We start from the raw sequence: 20,766 nt of genomic DNA, 5'->3' as shown, positions 1-20,766 counted from the left end.
ATCTCTATCCCATCCACACACTACTCCTTTCCCCTGCCGAGTGAGTCACGCCTACCCCGAAAGGGAAATGGCTTAATGGTATAATAATAATAATAATAATTACAAAAAAGAGCGACTGAGTCAAAACTCAAGTGTCTACCGTAAACCCCTGTAACTCGAGCCCTGCGCGCGGTGAAGTCCTTTTCTTTTATAGCAACATATTAAATTACGACAAAGGGACCAATGCGAAGAGAACTTAATGAACTACGTGTGAAAAAACGGGTAAGGACACTCTTCTATCCAGAAACGCTAACCCATATGCGTGCCTAGCAGATCTTCTCTCAGGAAACAGAGTATAGATAGATAATATTTGATACATCTTGCTCACCCCTAATATTGAAGTCAAGGCCGAATGTTCAAGGAGCCTCCTCCGCTGCTTTGTACAGAAGCGCCCCTTTGTCCACTTTCTCGTTCCTCCTGACCGGAAACTTCGGGGACCAGAAGACTTAATGTGCATGCTTTTGTTCATGTGCATAACCTTTCGTGTCCCCATATCAAGAGATCTGATCTCTTCCTTCGTCCACGGAACCACTCCAAATGAATAGAGTACTACCGGCACGTCAAGCGTGTTTGCTGCGCAGATACTTTGTTCTTTCTGGACAATTCGGATGACCAAATCTGCCGGATGAGACGTTTGTATCTGCTTCGGAGAGTATCCTTAATTGATATTGCATCCTTAATGCGGCTCTGTGGCATTCCCAGGTATGCATAGGTCTCTCCAGCGTAAAGGTGTCGTATACCACTTCTGTCTACGAGCTCAGGGTCTTCGGGATGCCATTAAGTTTTCTTCGCTCCAAGTAAACCTTGGCGCTTTGTCTAGCCCAAGCTCCATTTCAATTTCCTAAAAGTATTCCGCCACAATCCATAGAGCTAAATGTAGTTGTTTTTTATTTTTCGCATAGATCTTTAGATCATCCATGTAAAATACATGAGTATTTGCAGGCTTTCCGCATTAGGCTCACCGCAAAGGACCTTTTGGAATGGCGAAGTGCGCGAGATATTGACAATAATGTAATGCAAAAGAGGATGGGGTTCATGTTGTCACACGATGTTTTCCAGATGAAATAGTAAATCTGGTTTTCCAAAGAGACGTCAATTTCTCTATGCACCTTTAACATGTGAATGAAACTTTAAGCTTTTCAAAAAAAAAAAACAGATGATAAGCCTATTAGAGATTGAATCGAAAGCCTTCTGTTAATCAATCCAGGCCATCGATAGGTCTCGCTGGTAGGAGCCTGCTACTTTGCAGACACATCTATCGATGAACAGTTTTTTCCGACATCCTGCTATTCCTTTCTTTGAGCCGCGTTGTAAGTACATTTCTTGGAACAGAGGTCTGATTCTTCGAATAGCTGTGAAGATCTTATGCGCGCCAGATGCTAGTGGATTGTAAGAAACTTCTTCTACCAGAAGCTCTTGATACCATCTGGTCCCGGAGCGGAATAGTTCTTCATGCCTCTTAATAATTTTTGCAGCTTCTTGGTAGCGATGAGTGGATATTCTGCCTCAGGTGTTATGAGGGGATTGAAATAATTCGACCTGCTCTGGCTTGGGTGGATGGTCAACAGTAACTGGAGGGTCTTTGAAGAGTCGAGAAATGGTCATAGAAAAACTGTTGGTTTTTACTGATCTACCTATCTCTCTTCTTTAGACCTCCTAGCGCCAAATAGTACCCTATTCTGTAAATCATATGCAGCCTGATGATCAACAGTTTTGACTTGTTCTGTGTGTGGTAACGGATCCCAATTTGCTCGCGAGCTGTCGAACCGTGGCAGTGAAGCTCCTGCCAGATTTTATGTGCGCAATCACACTGAATGCGGGACGCGTACTATCTTGCAGAGCCTATTGTAGTAAGTTGATGTATTCGTCTTTTGGTCTTATGTTCAGCCGTTATTTTTCTAAATAGTTTTGCATCTGCCAAAGCTTTTGCTGCATTATACACACCACAATTGAATCACTAAATCGTATACGAACACATAAAGTCTGATCGCGAGGGAAGGCCCCTCGGCATTTTTAAAAAAATTAGAAAAATTTAATTTTTCAAACATGTATTTTTATCTGAAATTTAAATGCGCAACTTTTTTCTTTAAGAAAAAAGTTGTAAATCTGCTCGTTTTTGAAATAATTTCAATAAACACGAATTTTGAAAACTGAAGAAATTCCGCCTTTTTCACTTGAAATAGTTATAATTTACAGAATATTACACATTTTTACTTCAAATTTAGAGGAACTATAGCTCAAAGTATATTTTAAGTGGTAAAATAGTTCAAACTTATTTGTTTTGTTATGAAAAATTGTTAACAATGTTTTTCCAAGTAACTATACGAAAGTGGTTCCAATATTTTTAATCGCCAAGTCTATCGATCTAAGTTTAAGCTATCAAAAAATTCCAGCGGTTAAAATGTTCATTAGCGTTTGTAGAAGTTTTCTGTAAAGGTTCACTTCAATGAAACAACGTATCAATGACCTGCGAGTGTTTTATTCTCTCGAGCAACGCCGCGAACACATTCCTGGAAAACGGAATGAACGGAAAGGGTATGCTGTATAGCGTACCTTTATCGTATCCCTATAGTATCTTTTTTGTATCGTGTAATACAAAATATAAAAAAAAATCAAGATAAACATATAAATTGTTTCATTTCGGAATCTATGTTAAAATTGCCGTTAGAAGGTCATGAAGTAATTGCAATCGTTTTTTTGCAGCATCAAAAATTTAAAAATATGTCGTAACTTCTGCTGAAGGCGCCTTCAAGCACATCCAAAGTCGCTTAAGTAGTATACTAATACTGAAAGAAGATGCGCTCCAAGTCGTCTTAAGCCTATGTTAATGACGGGTATTATATTTATTTAATTTTTAACTCTGCAAAAAAAGGCTTTTGCAGTTATTACGTGAACTTCTTATGACAAATTTAACGTAGAATCCGAATTAAAATAAATTAAATGTTAATCTTACTGTTTTGTTTTAGTTTTTGTTGTATGATACGGAAAGAATACTATAGGGATACGATAAGGGTACGATGTAGCGTAAGCGTGCACCAGGGAAATTTCAGAGCTGAGTAGGCGCGACTATCAAGGAAAGTTGGAAAATTGTATTTTCCAACATCAATTTCTGTGTTTTTTATATTAAAATTAAAATTATTTCTTGAAAAAAAGATCCTACTCCATCTTCACTCCGTTGGGAGTTTTTTATAATAATATAAGGAATTATTTATAATATGAAGTATGAACTATTAGATTTTTGTATGTAGTTCATAGTTTCCCAATAATAATTATGCTCTCTTTCTTTCTTGTACATGTTTTACTTCTACATATTTTTCTTTGAATATTTTTAAAACACGGTCAAAGCCTTTTTCCCTCAAAGCAGAAATAGAACAAATTCTTAAAAAATGTGTGTGTGCAAAATGTGTACTTAAAATTAGACAATTTCAAAATATAGCTGGAGAAATAAATTTTTAAAGTATTCTTTAAGCGTGTAGCGTTTAGTTTCTTTAAAATAAAGTTTCTATCAAGAATCATTTATTCGGTGCAATATGTTTATGATCACACGTACACAGTTTGTTTTACTTTAAGGAGTAAAATTATAATAATAAAATGTTTCGTGTAATATAGTTCAAACCCTCTATTTTTGTAAAAAATGGTAACAAAAATTAATTCTAACTTCTGTACAAATTGTTATCATTATTATTGTTCATGCAACTAACCCTCTCAGTCTAGACTGGGTGTATTATACCTGGATGATATTTTCGACTCAATATATAGTTGTTTCACATTGTTATAAATATTTATAGTAAAATGTTGAATTCATCTTATTAATTTTACAATATTCATTTTTGTGAGACTTTTAGTTCTAATTAAAAAAAGAATATTATCGATACATTGATTTGAACCAGAGATATTAAACTCTACGCTGAGGTGGCGAATAATCACATAATTTAAACAAATTGATGTTGGAGAATACAATTTTCCAAACTTAGATAGCTGTGCCGACCCAGCTACGAGCCACCTCTGAGTTATATATGCACGCGGCGTTGCTCGAGAGAATGAAACACTCGTAGATGATTAACACTTTGTTCAATTGAAGTAAAACTTACAGTAAACTTCTAAAATTCTAATGAACGATTTATCTTCTGGAAGTTTTTGATAGCTTAAAATTACGTCGATAAACTTTGCGTTTGAAAATATTGGAACAATTTTCGCATACTTATCTAGAAAAACATTAACAATTTTTTCATAACAAAACAAATACGTTTAAACAATTCTACAGCTTAAATTATACTTTGATCTACAGTTCATCCAAGTTTGAAGTGAAATTTTGTAATATTCTGTGAATTAGAGCGAGTTGAAGTGAAAAAGAAGGAATTTCTTCAGTTTTCAAAATTCGTGTTCATTGAAATTATTTCGAAAATGAACAGAGCCACTACTTTAATCATGAGAAAAAAATTATGCACATTTAAATTTCGAATAAGAACATATGTTTGAAAAATTAACTTTATGTGCCCTTCTATGATCCGGCTGTTCAATGGATAGTTCAGAGGTCGAACTCTTCGGAAAAATCTCCACGATGCCTGCTCGCGGTTGGTCTCAGAGTCGCCTCTCTTTTTCTGTTGTCGGCTTGTTCTGGCTACGGTTGAACAGACTCTCCGCTAATCGCTTTTCTTGAATTCCTCGGCACGGTTTCGCATTCTTTTATGGGCAAAATGCGAGAGCTCTGGGTGCTTCTGGCACCACAGAGCATGCAGTCATGCCCTGTAACCGTTACGTTCAGAGGCCATATTGGTATCATAGTACACCAGCAGGTTGTCCCTGAGTTGATTTGTTCAGTCTATAGAGTTGAGATTTTGCCGGTCCATCGCATTGACTTTGTCTTGATTGGCTCTTGATTGGCACCTGAAAACTCAGCAAGAAGAGGATTCAGGCGAAGAATAAAAACCACCAGAGAGGTATTGCACAATAGAAGCACAAATGGGTTATTCGAGAATTTATAAACCAAGAAAAGTTACGATGTCCCAGATATAAAAATAAATACATCAAAAGATTCCATCCCTCTACCGATACATTAATCATTTCATTCATCAATCTATCAATTTATTCATTAATCCATCAATCTATGCGGAGTAGGCTCAATGGCGAAACTACAAGAAAAAAAATGCGCCAATACTTCATAGGTGGTGTGGACACGAGTGCAATGATCAATAATGATTAATATTACTATTATTATGATAAAATCAATAATAATAGTTAAATATTAGGATAGTATTAATAATAATTCTAAATAATTATTAATCGATAATAACTTTAATTTCATGTGATCCCTGGCGGACCGAAAGGAGTCTTTACAAAGTACTTGTAAAGACCCCGCTGAGTCCCCCCTCGGTTCCTTCTTAAAAAACTAAAAAAACAGCAAGATCAACTTTTTAAATTCTTGAAATTCGTATTTTACGTTAAAATTTGTATTAGAAACTCACGGAGTAATCGCAATACTTTTTGTTGCAGCGTTAAAAATTTAAAAAAATAAAATACTTCTCATTTAAATGGGCCAAAGGTGGCTTCAAGTGCATCTTCTTTTAGTAGCAGTTAATAAGCGTTCCGTCGGTAACATTAAGAATTTTGTCTGGATGCTAGCGCCACGTAGTGAAAACCTCAGAGAACAACGCTGCGATGCAAATGAGAGAGAATTTTGTTTTTAAACTTCGGGTGCATCATACTACTTGAGCTATTATGGATGCGCTTGAAGTCCCCATCAGCTGCAGCGATTACTCCGTGAGTTTCTAATGGAAATTTTAACGTAGAATCCGAGTTACAACAATTTAAAAGTTGATCTTGCTGTTTTTCTGACTTTTATGAGAAGGAACCGAAGGGGGACTCAGTGGGGTCTTTAATGGTACTTTGTAGAGTCTCCTTTCGGTTCCTTTTGGTGTGCTCGGCGCTTTTCTTCTTTCAAAAAAAATGGAGCAAAGAGTTTGCATTAAATTTTGTGTGAAAAATGGAATCCAGTGCTCTAAAACTCTTGAAATGTTGACAGTTGCATACGGTGAGTCTCCTCTGAGTAAGAAAAATGTGTACAAGTGGTACTAGCTGCTCCAAGAAGGCCGAGAGGATGTCGAAGACGAACCTCCCCTGGACGTTCCAGCACGTCAACAATAGATGAAAACGTTCAAGCAGTGAAAGAAATGGTGTTGAAAAATCGCTGAATTACCATCAGAGAGTCAAGTTCGGTGAAATATGAAGGTTTTTCTCACTGTCTTCTTTGATTACCGTGGCGTAGTGCATCAGGAATTCTTACCACAAAGTCGTACGGTCAGTAAGGAGTATTACCTTCAAGTTATGCGCCGTTTGCGAGAGGCGATACGCAAAAAACGTCCGGAACTTTGGAAAAACAATTCGTGGCTTTTGCATCACGATAATGCACATGCTCATTCATCGTTGCTTGTGAAAGATTTTCTGACCAAAAACAGCACCACAGTCATGCCTCAGCCTCCATATTCGCCGGATTTGGCCCCCAGTGACTTTTTTCTTTTCCCAAAACTGAAGAGACCCATGAAAGGAAATCGATTTTCAACGATTGAGGAGATAAAAACTGCATCGCTGAAAGAACTCAAGGCTATATCACAAAATGATTATCAGAAGTGCTTCGATGATTGGAAAAAGCGTTGGCACAAGTGTATTATATCTGAGGGGGATTACTTTGAAGGGGACAACATAAATATTGAGTAGGATGCACCAAATAGGAAATATTGGTAAAAACACGAATTTTAGGCGTCATTTTTCAAAATGGCGGAGCTTAACTGGAGGGTGTTAACAAACCGAGTATGTTTTTCAGTAAGTCGAAAAGTATTACATTCCGAATTTTCACCTCTCTGGCATATTTTCCAAGCAACTGCCTTTTTATCTCCCTGCTACCTGTCCTACGTATGCTAAAGCACAATCCAATACAGCCCTATCCGATTATCCGACTCTTCGACATTTTGCACATCAGCTGTTGTCGCTTACAAGCAGCCCTATTCATCGCCCCTACTCTTTCTGTTCTCTTAGCATCCGGCAGGGTTTTGTAGTTCAAATAAATCCAATAGATGGTGTTCCGATCAGGTAGGCCTGCCTTTGCATTGTTATGTATAGCAAAAATACTAAAATGCATTACAAACTTGATACTTTTTATGAATATAAAAGGAAGAACAAAGTTTTAAGTAACAATAGTAGCAGCTGTTATTAGTAATAAAAAAATTCATGAAAAAATGTAATGTAATATTAGGAAAATTGAATATAAAGGTGAGTATTTTGAAAACAGTTAGAATCTTATTCATATTTTTTTTACTGTTATTTTGCTAATGTAATTAATTAATTTTATAAACAATTGTAATTGTTACAAATTTCAAATATTGACTGATAATATCACTTAACTCATAATAATAGTAATAATAAAAATTGCACAATAATTTGCCTCATAATATACTTTTTTTATTAATTCATCTAGAAATTTCCGCTCTCTAAAAATATATAGAGGAGAGTACTCGAATATGAGATATTCTCGTAATATGAGAAAACGGGGTATTAACTAAACTGAGAGACCCACTCTGTTGGTTCTATCACTAACTTGTAGCCCTTCAAGAAAGACTAATTTCGTGGTATAGTCCATTTATCATTGGGCTTCTAAAGATTATAGGCGAACTTTATGTGAAATTGATGGTGGTCGAGTTCTTGGAAGTGGATTCTTTAAACCCTATTTATTATTCATTAAATATGTATTTAGCAGTAAAGTTCATCTAGAGTGATGGGGATTGAATAACTAAGTAGGAAAATATTGATAGTGTTGAAGTTTTTCATTGTACAGGTCAGGCATAGTAAGTGCATATTTGCACGGTGTTGTTTTCATAATATGAGATACCTTGTGGTTTTATAACACTGTGGCCGCGCGGGGGAAATTGGTTACATAAATGTTTGTGACTACTGCAAAAACTAAATATATTTAAATAACAGTAAATTTACACTTCGGAAACATAGAATGAAGTTTTTCATTAAAAATAATACTTTATTTTGCATTTTATTACTTATTTCCTGGGGTATCTCATATTATGAGAATAGTTTGGCGAGTTTGGAAAAAGCACTTTTTTACAATTTTTGTATTTTCAGCATAAAAAAAATTGCAATAAAATTTTTTATTTGAGCTTCTCATGACAAACTAAATTTCGTTTAAAATGACATATATTACTTTTAAATTCAGTCCATAGAATTCCGACAATCACGCCAAACAGAGTTGGTATCTCATATTTGGGTACTCTCCTCTATTTATATATAATTTATTTATAATAAGGGTGGAGACTTGCGCGGGAAACCGGGAAAGACCGAGAAAAAAACGGGAAATAACCGGGAATTAAATGAATTATATGGAACGGGAATTTTTTAAAAGAATAAAAACTGAGCTTTAGATGAAAAGAGTTTAAAATTCCCTGTTACAAGTCAGTTCAAAGTTAAAAAATTTGGATATATTTTTTTTTCTTTTTAAATTGACAATTCATTTATTTCATTGAAAATTCTCTTATGTTGTTAAAATATCGACTTTTTGGTAAAAAATCGACTTTTTCTGTAGAAAATGAGTTTAAAAAAAGTTAATCTCCTTATTTTAAATTCTACTTTTTGTTAAAAATTCAAGTATTCCAGTTATATATTCACAATTTTAGATTAAAATTAATCTTTTGGGCTAGAAATAAATTTACTTGGTTGAAAAACAAACTATTCTGTTGAAAATGATTTTTTGTTTAAATTGAAGATGTGTCATTTTAATTAAAAATTAATTTCTTTGGTTGAAACATGATCTGTTTTCCGTTAAAGTATGACGTACAGCCCGGAGCTACACATTTTAATGCAACGACTTCGCACTAATAATTTTAAAAAAACTTTCAACAAGTTCTTACCATTTAAATAGTCAATTTTACACATTTTTCTCGTAGAAATCACTTTCAATAGAATATTTACTGTTTTTGCAGTCTCTTTTTTTTTTAATTTCGGAAGAAGGAACTTTTAAAGTGTGACGAATTTTGTGTTGGAACAGCGATTTTTAAACTCTTTTCAACTAAACATTAGAAAAATAAAGAGTAGATTTTTTGTTTGTATTGCAAACAAAAATATAACGAGAAAACGGAAGAAAACAAGATGGAAGGGTATTTGAAGTTTGACAATTTTTTAATTTTTGTTTTAAACTGAATTGAGACATTTATGAGTGTGTTGTCTCAATTTGAGCATTGGCATTTTTTTAACTTTCAGCAATTTCGTAGAAAATTTATATTCTTTCAGATTCAATAATGGACGGCATCAGTCTTTTTCCGGCCTTCATTCATGCTCATAAACCTCAACTTGAATCATCAGCAGTACCAAAAATCTTCTGGGAAGTTTTGCACAAAAAACTACAAAACCACCTCTTCGATGCAGGTCTCACCTTTCAAATGGTTCACGTAAGTTACGAAGATGTCGAAAAAGATCGCACAGATCCTCTTTGGAAGCTTTTCGTAATTTCCGAAGAAGGAATCTCAGCTCAAGATTCATCCCAAATTTACCTAATCGATCATGCATGGACCTATCGTTTTTCTGAAGCTAGAAATGGCCTTAGCAGAAATTCTAGTCTCCTAAACCGTATGTATAAATTCATGAATCCCGAGGATGACAATAAAACTGAAGAAGAGAAGATTGAGTTCGTGCTCTCGGAAATGTGGAGATACAACACCTTCTTCTCCTTCAATGTAAACTCCACATCAATCGAGGAAAGAATGCCCATTTGGTCTATGATGGACGAAGTTGGTTCTTCAATAAATCATAGCGACGAGCCAAATTTTCGAACAGTTCCCTTTTTATATTTACCGGAAGGTGTCATTTACACTCTTCTTTTTCCTATCAAGAACGTCGAAACAGGTGAAGAAGTCACCCGAGATTTTGTCGAGGGTCAGACGAACGATTTAAAAAAACGAAGAGCTCTCCTATTACCTTGGCAAGAAGCTAATTTCCTAGACGAGAGCTTCGAGCAAATAGAACCCGACGAAGATTATTTCCTCTCTGGTCACATTAGCGAATCTTTACCCGAGAAAGTTTCTGAAAATATTCCTCAGCCGAAGCTCAAAGTTTATACGCAGTATAATTTTGTGTATAGATATCTAACGGATCCAGATTTTGAGATCGTTGACTCTCATCAGGAAGCAGACATCTTGTGGCTGACGAGCCATTTTAAAAATTTTAAAGAGTTCAGTTTGAATAAACCAAAAGCTTTTGTGAATCAGTTTCCATTCGAAAATGTAGTGACGATCAAGGACTTGCTGTCGATAGTTTGCAGAAGAAAAGCTGAGAAGAAATTTGACGGAGAGACTTTGGAAACTTTTCCGAGTTGGTTACCTACAACTTTTAATTTGAGTACGGAGCTGATTCAGTTTGTCGCTTATTATCAAAGGAGAGAGCAGAAGGGATTGGACAATCACTGGATTTGTAAGCCGTGGAACTTGGCGAGAGGGTTGGATACGCATGTGACAAGAGATCTCTTTCATATTTTGAGATTACCAGCTACTGGACCAAAAATTGCGCAGAAGTATGTAGAGAATCCGGTGCTTTTTGAAAGAGCAGATGTCGGGAGAGTCAAATTCGACGTCAGGTATGAATATTTCAGATGATTTCGTTTTTTAAGATTGATTATTTATAAACTCCCAGTGTGCTAAAACCGAAGTTCATAAAGGTTCACGTAAAAATCCTTTGTATCCAGTGTTCTCTCATGTTATAATACATACCAGCCTGAAACATGACACAAACACATATCATGGCTTGAAAAAGGTTCAGCTATAAAAAAATATTTTCCTTTTAGGTTTTCGATATTTATGCAAAATGAAATTCCTAAAAAGAGGATGTGAATGAGAAAAAAGTTGGTTCAAGAGCCAAATTTCACTTTCCATTCTTAAGCACCTGCGCACATCTGCAACGTTGACATGTAGATTCTGCATGTCAATGTTGCTGCAGTCGATCGGCGTCTTATTTCCCGGCTGAATAGTCAATGTTATTCATTGTCACTTAAACGTCTTTTAAAACGGAATTCCACCGATCTTCAAAGGTTGCAATTCACCACCATAATTGTTCCTCAATTTAATGTTTAAAAAGTAACTTTCAGTATAAGTTGATGCCATTTGTAACTTTTTGAATTTTTTCAGTATTAGAACGAGGGGCTATTCACCTTCGTATTTAACGTATGAAATTATTTTTAAGCTGTGCCTATAACGTAACTAATGCTCGGAGTAATGCTGCTTATGGTGGAGTGTGTTCGAAATCAGTAGACTGGGTGTATAACGCCAGTTAAGAAAGGAGCAGTGTAGCACAGTGCTGCAGAGTGCGACGAAATAACGCGAATAGCGTTTAATAACGTGAGACAACGCTGCAGTCAGTGTGAGTTAGTGGTGATTAGTGCGAACAAGATGTATTATGTATTAAGATGCATTATGTAATTCGACATGCATCGATTTAAGATGATTTAAAGTTTAGTTAAGCAGTTTCTGCATTATGAAAAAGTCGAAGAAAAATTCTCTTGTGAAAAATCTCACTTTTTTCTCACTACTATAAAATTCTAGTAATAATTGGAGCGTACCATTAAACAGCACTTTCAACATATTTCTTAACAATATATTTAAATTATCCCCAACTATTACAGTGGTTGCGACCGTTATCATTATTGGAAAATTAACCTTAATTTAAGTAAACAAAAAATCGGTAAAAAACAAAAATATTAAAACTAACTAGAAAAATTAAAGTTTGACAAAACACCTAGTTTTATGCATATATTTAAACAAATCACGCAAAGGAAAAATATATACTTGAAAAAATCGTTTACATTAAAAGGTGGAAAAGTTTTCAGAAATTGAAAAAAAAATAATTTGGAAAAACGCCCAGTTTTCTTTATCTTTGCAATTAAATCTGTAATTAAAAAGTTCTTGGTTGAAAAACTGAATAAGTTAAAAAATGACTAAAATTAAAATTAAGGAAAATATAGATTTAGATATTTAAAATATATTTAAACAAAATTTTAAATCAATAAATAAAAAATGTATGTTTTAGAAAAAATAAAAAGCGAAAGATCCTACAAAAAATAACTAAACTAAAAAATTTGAAATGATTTAAGAATATAAAAAAGTAACCAAAAAAATTAAAAATCTGAAAAAGTTCATGTTCGTTGTATTTTTTATAATAATATAAATAAAAAGATGTCAAAAAATGGTATTTATTAAAAAACGAATTAAAAATACATAATTGATAAAAAATAGATAAATATGTAAATAATTAACCATTAATGTTCAAAATTTTAACAATATGATTACAGAAGAGAAATTAATGGGTAAAACATGGAAAAATAATTAAGTGCTTCGGTTTTCAGTACGAATTGAGGTTACACGGTGTTTTTCGGGTACTATAATTTTTTAGCTGTTTAGAAGAAGAGAGTTTAGTGAAGAGTTAGTGAGTATGAGGTGTGGGGTGAAAGTGTAAGTGTGAATTTAAATGAAAAAATAGAATAAATGCAAGGTAGAAAGGACCAATTGAACTTTGATCGAGGCGGATGTGTTTTGCGAGTTTTTCTTACTATGTGATTAATAAAAATGTTCAAGTTGTGACTTTTTGTGTTCATGGCGCGTATGAATAAATTATTCTTGTTAACATCTGCCAGTTTTCTTATGATTTGAGATTAATGAATAACTGTATCTTGTGTAACGTGTTGGTTTCGTAACTTATTCGTTACTGTGATTAGTGTTCCCGATCAATAGGTGCGTATCAAGAGTGCAAGGAAGTGATAACCAGAGGACCCGAGGTGCTTGTGTGTATGTGAAGTGTAGCGTTTTAGCCCATCTGACCTGCGCGAATTTCAACACTTCAAAACAAAAAAAAACTTTGATAAACTTAAAAAGGGTCAAGAATATTTCTGCATAAAATGAAAAGGGTAGAGCGTCAGCGACACCTCTGCGGTAGTGGAAGGTAGTTCGTCTGGGAGACCGGAAAATAATATTCTTAAAGTGGATGGTACATCTACCCCTCCAGCTCGTACACCTTCAGCAGCAAAGATTACTACCAATGAGCCTGATCTCGCTGCTATGATCAGAAAGGCTGCTTTGGAGGGACAAAAGGAAGCGCTTGCGCAGTTACAAGAAATACTTTCCAGGACCACAAATTTTGTAAACAAGCAACACGCATTTAATGAAAATCTTCTAATCTCTATACAAATGTTGAAAGCGGATCTAACTGAGAACTCAAATCGAATTTCTACATTCGAATCTACTTCAGAAATGGGAAATGTGGATGTAAAAAAAATTAAAAAGGATGCCAATGATTTGAAACTAAAAGTGGCTATTCTTGAGCATGCGCTCAACGTAAATGAGCAGGGGGGCCTCCAAACGACTTTGGAAACTCATAATCTTCCTAGGAAGCCTTATGAAGATCTTTTTTCTATTATAGTATCAATAGCTAAGGTTCTGGACGTTCCCTTAATGAGGGGAGATGTGGTAAAAACATACCGAATTATTAAAGCACCGGCATTCACAATATCCTCCAACCCCCCTATCATCGTTGCGAAATTTGGCCATCAGGATCTTAGAGATAAATTTATTGAGAAACGGAAGGCTTTGAGAGACTTCTCAACTGTAAATCTCGGGCGGTTGAGCAAAGATAATCATCCTGTGTATCTACGCGAAGCCCTGCCACCTTTAAACAGGAAAATCTATGCCATTGCCCTGAATCTCAGAAGGGAAAAAATGACCAAATATCTATGGATTGTGGGCGGCAAAATTTTTTGTCGGGCGGAGGATGGATCTCCAAGAATTGACCTAGCTAATCTGCAGACCATCGAGAGACTTTGATAGCAACTACAGCTTTATAGTATCAACTTAGATATATATGTTGGTAAATATATGCCTGGTATGGCTTTTCACAATGCAATATGTACTAAATATCTTCGATTCATATATGCCGACTTTCGAGTAGTTTGCCTTTATTTGGTTATTAATTATCACTTTAACTTTATAATTTATTATGAGCTTCGTCTTCTGGAAAATAATAATATACATATCGAAATATGATCTTTTTCTTCATCTTATGAACAAATTAAGTTTTTGTCATGTTAATGGTCAGTCTCTTTCCGCACATTTCCTTGAGTTTAAATAATTTTTTGGTACGTGTTCATACCATATCACTGCAGTGTCTGCAACTTGGCTTAAACCTGACATCCCTTCAAGTACAATAATTTTGGACGGCTACACGCTCTTTCGCTGGGACAGAGAGGTGAGAAGTGGGGGGGGGGGTTGTCTTTATATGCATCGAAGTCCTAGGGGTTCAGTAGTGGGAGTGAGCCCTCATGCGAATTATCCTGTCGCTAATTTTCTTTTTGTTCAGGTGTATTTCGGGGGAGATTGTTCGCTATTTGGGGTTATCTACAAACCTTCTAATGTCAACTATAGTAAAGAACTTGAATCTGAAATGTTTTCACTTATTGCAAATTATAATAGCGCAATACTTACTGAAGACAGTTACATTTTAAATCTGTCGCTTACTCCGCGGGACTCTCAATAGTGCCACATGATTCCACTTTTCATTCTATTTTTACTAGCAAACGCATAGACTCAATTATTATAGATGACCTGGACAAAGTACTATCCTAATCACAGCATTAAATCCCATTCTTATCTAACCATGATCTTATTAACATTGAATATCAAATGTCCAGTAATCTTTCAATAGAAATAGAAACCAAAAATAAAACATTTTCCATCTTTTCAGGTGCTTGCGGTTAATACGACCCAAACAGGAATCTCCTGATCAAAATTTCTCTACTAGTGATTTCCTTACTATATTTATGTTGAAACCCGTTACGACTTTACTTCCCACTGCCGTCTCCAAATCACTTTTGCAAACATTCGATGAACATGATTTTTTCCGATATTACACCTGAGACTTTCCTTAAGGAAGTAACAGAAGTTCATTCTAATGCAATCGGTATGGATGGAATCTCGATACAAATGATCCGCTTAGCTCTCGCAGTAATTTTCCTAATATTATTGGAGATTTATAATGCATCTCTACAATCTGGTATTTTTCCAGATATATGGAAAAACGCCCTAATTCGACCGATCCCTAAAATCTTCAGTCTTAATACTACTTAAGACTTCCGGCTAATTTCTATCCTCAATGCATTATCAAAGCGAGTTGAAGTTATTGTGCACAGACAATTAACAAGTTATGTAGATAGCAAGAAATTAGTAGACCCTATGTAATAGTGATTTAGAGCCAAACAGAGTACACTTACTGTGTTCTTTAAAATCACTACTAATGTTAAGCTGGCGATCGATAAAAAAGAGATTACTGTTGTGGTACTTTTTGATTTTTCTAAGGCCTTCGACACAGTGAACCATATTTTACTTTTGCATAAAATTCAATTATTCAAAATGTCCAATTCAGTAATAAAGTGGTTTGACTCCTATTTAAGTAATCGTACCCAAAGGGTAAAGACTAGTAACGCTGACCTGTCTTAATGGGTGGTAGTTGAAAGTGGAGTCCCACAGGGGTCTACACTTGCACCTACGCTTTTTAACTTGTATATTTCTGACTTTGGGAGTGATCTAAAATTTTGCAAGTACCTTAAATACGCTGACGACTTCAAATTGTACCTTTCTGGACCTGCTCCTGAACTGAATACACTTCTCAGTCAGGTCCAAGTAGATATAGATATGATCGTGCTTTAGGCTGAGAATAATGGCCTTGCTTTAAATCCAACTAAAACTAATGCTATCATTATTGGATCTTCTGCTTCTTCCTCATTGGATACACTCCTTATTCGCTGTCCTTTGAAAGTTGGTAATGTTAATATTGTTTTTCAAGATTCGGTCAATGATTTAGGATACTTACTTAACCGTAATTTATCTTGGAAAGGGGATGTACTGGCTATTTCTCGGATCACTTATATCATTCTACAAAAAAAAATCAAAATAAAGACTCTTTGCCCACCTCAACTAGGATTCTCCTAGTTAAGAGTTTGATTCTTCTGTCCTTTGATTCTGGATGCGTTGCTTACGACGATATAACTCATTACAATATCAAGAAACGAAGCTCCTCAGTATTTAAGTGAATCTTTTACTTTTCTTGATAAAGACCATCCCAATTATGCCAGACTCCGTGAGAGGAACTTAGCTTTTAAAATCCCAAAGCATAAAATATTTCGACTCCAAAGATCACTCATGGCTAGAGGGGCACGTCTATGAAATAGAATACCTTTAACTATCAGACAGGCGCCCTATTATTATCATTTTAAAATTGAATTTTTTAAGTATTTAATTAATAACACAGACACACAAAAAAAGTTGTCTGCACGAGACAAGTGGCTAGGCTACCCTTATGGATTTTGGGCCGCTGAATCCGAATATGGCCTTTGAATTTGCCCTACACGTCCCAGTTTCCCCCTAGATGCAAAAAGTAGGGGAAAGCCTAAAGATTTTCTAGTCACATAGGCGATACAAAAAATTTTTCAGCACGAGAGAAGTCACTAGGTTACTCTTATGGATTTTGAGCTGCTGAATCCAAATCTGGCCTTAGAATTTCTCCTACACGTCTCAGTTTTCCCCTAGATGCAGAAAATAGGTGAAAACCTAGGGATATTCTGGATATTATTTTGATAATACCAGTATAAGGAAGAATAAACGTACTTGTGTCATATTCTTATGTGTTGGGACTCGTAAAGACCAAATTCATCCACAGAAATTGCCTAGTGTGCGTACCGCTTCCCCTAGCTAGAATAAATCTAGGGAAATTCAAGGTCTCGCGCATGTTGTACTGGCTTATAAAGCAAAAAATAAGAAAAATGCTATTTCCTCTGCAGTGTTGCGCTCTCAATCTAAATTTGATCACTAAATTTTTCGAGCTTTTACCATTTTCTCTCTAGATGCAAAAAGTAGGGAAAAGCCTAGAGATTTTCTGTTCACACAGGCCATAAGAAAATTTGCCTGCAAGAAACAAGTGACTAGTTTTCCCCTAGATGAAGAAAATAGGCAAAAACCTAGGGATATTCTGGACGTTATTTTGATAATACTAGTTTACGCGAAAATAGACACATGGATGTTATATTTTCAAGTGTCGCGACTTATAGAGACTTAATTTGTACACAGAAATTCTCTAGTGTGCCTTCTGTTTCCCCTAGCATGGGTAATTCTATGGAAATTGTAGATCATTCTCACATTATATAGATTTGTCCGGGGGAAAAATGCCATATCCTTTGCAGATTTGCGTGCTAAATCTAAATTTGAACTCCAAATTTTTCGGGCTTGTTACATTTTCTCTTTAGATGCAAAATGTAAAGAAAAGCCTAAGGAATTTCTGGTCACACAGGCCCACCAAAAATAAGTTGCACGGGACATGTGACTGATTTAGCACGCAAATCTGCAAAGGATATGGCATTTTCCCCCCGTACAAAACTATATAATATGAGAATGATCTTCAATTTCCATAGAATTACCCAAGCTAGGGGAAACAGAAGGCACACTAAAGGATTTTTGTTTACAAATTAAGTCTCTGAAAGTCGTTGCACTTAACAATATAATATCGATGTGTCTTTTTTCGCGCATACTGGTATTATCAAAATAACGTGCAAATAATCCCTAGCGTTTTCCTTATTTTCTGCATCTAGAGGGAAACTGAGACGAGCAAGAAAAATTCGGAAGCCAGATTTGGATTCAGCGGCTCAAAATCCATAAGGGTAGCCTAGTCACTTGTCTCGTGCAGACAAATTCTTTGTATGATCTGCGTGACTAGAAAATCCCTAAGCTTTTACCTAATTGTTGCATCTAGGGGAAAACTCATACTTGTAGGACAAATTCTGAGGCCATATTCAGATTCAGCGACTCAAAATACATAAGAGTAACCTAGTGGCTTGTCTTGTGGAGACAATTATTTTGTATGGCTTCTGTGACTTTTTTTTTGTGGGAAACTTTTTTTTGTGGGAAAAATAATATAATCCAAATAATGAACTTGAAATTACTCGGGGAAGTATTGCTAGCAGACGTATTTTAGTTTTTGTAACCGGTTGGAAACATCCGTGTATCGAAATTTACGTGATATAAACGTAGGAATTAATAGGAATATCCGATTCAGCGAAAATATTAAATTTAATTAGACAACAATTTTTTAAATAACAATCATCAATTTCTTTTTCGAAAACCATTTATTTGTGTTTGAGAACTGCTAAATGATTCTAGTAGTGATTTATATCTTCTTCACACATCCATGTATATTGTAGGCCTGACCAACTTGCATCAGCTTCGCATTGATCAACGACAAGTCGCGTTGGGTATGCAATATAATTGATTAATTATTAAAAACATCCGTTTAGCTGAAAGAAAACTAGGTTGATGATAGTTTAAGTTCAAGTTCAAAACATGTTACTTTAGTTATACCTTAACTGTGAGCTTTGATAGGTTTAAGTTCAAGTTCAAAACATGTTACTTTAGTTATACCTTAACTGTGAGCTTTGATAGCAGTATTCGCAATTTATTTCTGTGTCAAATAATATGGGAATTTATATTTAACATTAAACGGCAAGTCGTAATACTGCAATTTACATGTGTTTTTTAGGCCATCTAAAGTAGAAAGCTGCGTGTCATAGAAATCCGTGTCATAGAAATCCGTTTTGTGAGCAGAGTGGAGGTTCCCGTACCACTTTCTGCATTCATTACCATGCGCAGGCACTTATTTTGCACTGTTTGGAGTTTTCTTATATTTGATTTACAGTGCTTCCCCATATGGGGGCCGCATATAACATATTAGGCCTAATAATCATTTTATGAGTAGTTAGTTTATTTGAGACACTCATTTTGCTCTTTCCACACAGGAGTAGGTATAGGCTTCCTATAACTGCCGAGGCCTTTTTGTGAGCTATTTTAACGTATTTTGTGTTGCTTAAGCTTAGATTCTAGAATCTGGCCTAAGTATTTTGCTTCTTTCTTAGGGACAATGTCTTCGTTGTAAATTTTTATATTAGGAACTACTTTGTCTCCAACATTATTCGAAAATATTACGAGTTCAGTCCTATCAGCGTTGATTTTAAGTTTCCACATATGGAAATACTGTTCTAATATTACAACTAGCCCCTGTAACTTTGCTAATGCTTGTTTTTTAAGCCTAGATGCATAATATAACGCAGTGTCATCCGCAAATAGAGCTAATTGCACATCTTTAGATTTTGATATGTTATTTAGATAATATCAGAATAATACTGGTCCTAACACGGAGCCTTGTGTCACTCCTGCTACTGCAGGTTTTTCTGTCGAGGTTTTATTATTTACTTCTACTACAAATGTTCTATCGCTTATTGTAAATATTTTTTGATAACTTTAATCAAGTATAGCGGTATATCGGTAAATCTTTCTCGCAGGAAAATAAATGTATGCCTATTTTTTTGTTTTCAAAACAAAATATTTTTAGAACTCGCTCTGAGGCTTCAAAGTTTCCTGATTTGAAGTAAAGAAATCCTTACACCAGCTACCGGTTTAACCCAGATAGCAGCTATAGATTTATTAACTGATTCTTACTCGACCATTCAACTCATTGTCAGTCACCGCAGCTTGGGATGACAGCAAATACGGTGTACAATGAGCGAACTGACCGAGGGTCAACTTTTTTTGCAGCCGTCCACCTGCAGTACCTTCAGCCGGTGTTCAACTTAAATACATCATTTTTCATAAGCTTTTCTTACGCTCTACTCAATTTAAATAATACTTTTAATCATTTTTTTTAGAAATCTATTCTTAATAGTCTAAAGAATGTCTTTTCAAAATGTCAAGTTGCACAAGTATATCTGAGGGTCACAATGAGTCTCCAAAAATGGCCATTTTATGCCATTTTGGATATGCCTAAAACTTTTGCATAATATTTCTGAGATATAAAATGGCGATAAATGCAATGTTCATTGATAAGTGAACAAGTACATTAAATAACAAATAAATTGGCTTATAATTTCCTGTCCAAAATCAAAGAAATAAAAATTGGAAAGATTTTACATGTTAAACTCCATAATATATAAAAATGGCCGGAGCGAGTTCTAAAAATATTTTTTTTCGAAAATAAAAAAATAGGCATACATTTATTTGGCTACTAGAAAGATTTGGCCAACAAGCCCGTTAAAATTTCTCAAATGTGATTTTTTGGGCCACCCTAATATATATATATTTAAAAATTTGTCATAAGGACAACCGCAGGATTTCGCCGGGAGCGGGTGCTAATCTGAAAAATTGCACCCGCTTCCAGCGAAATCGCGGTAAAATTTCAGCCATAACCACGTCTCACAACCGTGAGATAGGTGGTTACAGGCTGTAAAGGAATCAATACGACGATCCAGCAAAAGCCTCGTGCACCCTAAGAACACGGAGTGACCCAAGGACAACCGCCTTCTGCATTTTTCCCGCAAGTGTTCTAGCATATTGTTGACACGCAGGGATGCTTTTTAGGAACGGCGATGATAAGGACGATCAGTTTAACAGAATATTCCGGGTACAATCGTTGCAACTCCCTTATAAGGTCTCGATGCCTCTCTTTCTTTACATTCTCCTTGGCTATGATGTTTTTGTCAGCTGGTGCCGAAAATTTGATAACGAACATGGTTCGCTTCACGAAGTCAAGAAGAACCATGTCAGGCCTCGAGTGAGCAACAGAAACAATTGTCGAGAATATAAAGTTCCAGTATATGCG

General features: G+C 35.3%; 1 protein-coding gene across 1 annotated transcript in view; it reads left to right on the top strand.

Moving 5' to 3' along the window:
- LOC117173289 (tubulin--tyrosine ligase-like protein 12) overlaps window positions 1–20,766 on the top strand; it is a 29,369-nt gene that overhangs the window by 3,582 nt on the left and 5,021 nt on the right. The window contains exon 2 of the mRNA XM_033361770.1: window positions 9,328–10,666. Coding sequence (XP_033217661.1) covers window positions 9,328–10,666 — 1,339 coding nt within the window. The remainder of the gene's footprint in view (window positions 1–9,327; window positions 10,667–20,766) is intronic.

The sequence above is a fragment of the Belonocnema kinseyi genome, chromosome 5, assembly GCF_010883055.1.
Source record: "Belonocnema kinseyi isolate 2016_QV_RU_SX_M_011 chromosome 5, B_treatae_v1, whole genome shotgun sequence".
Classification (NCBI taxonomy): Eukaryota; Metazoa; Arthropoda; class Insecta; order Hymenoptera; family Cynipidae; genus Belonocnema; species Belonocnema kinseyi.
This window is presented reverse-complemented; position numbering and strand designations above follow the sequence as displayed.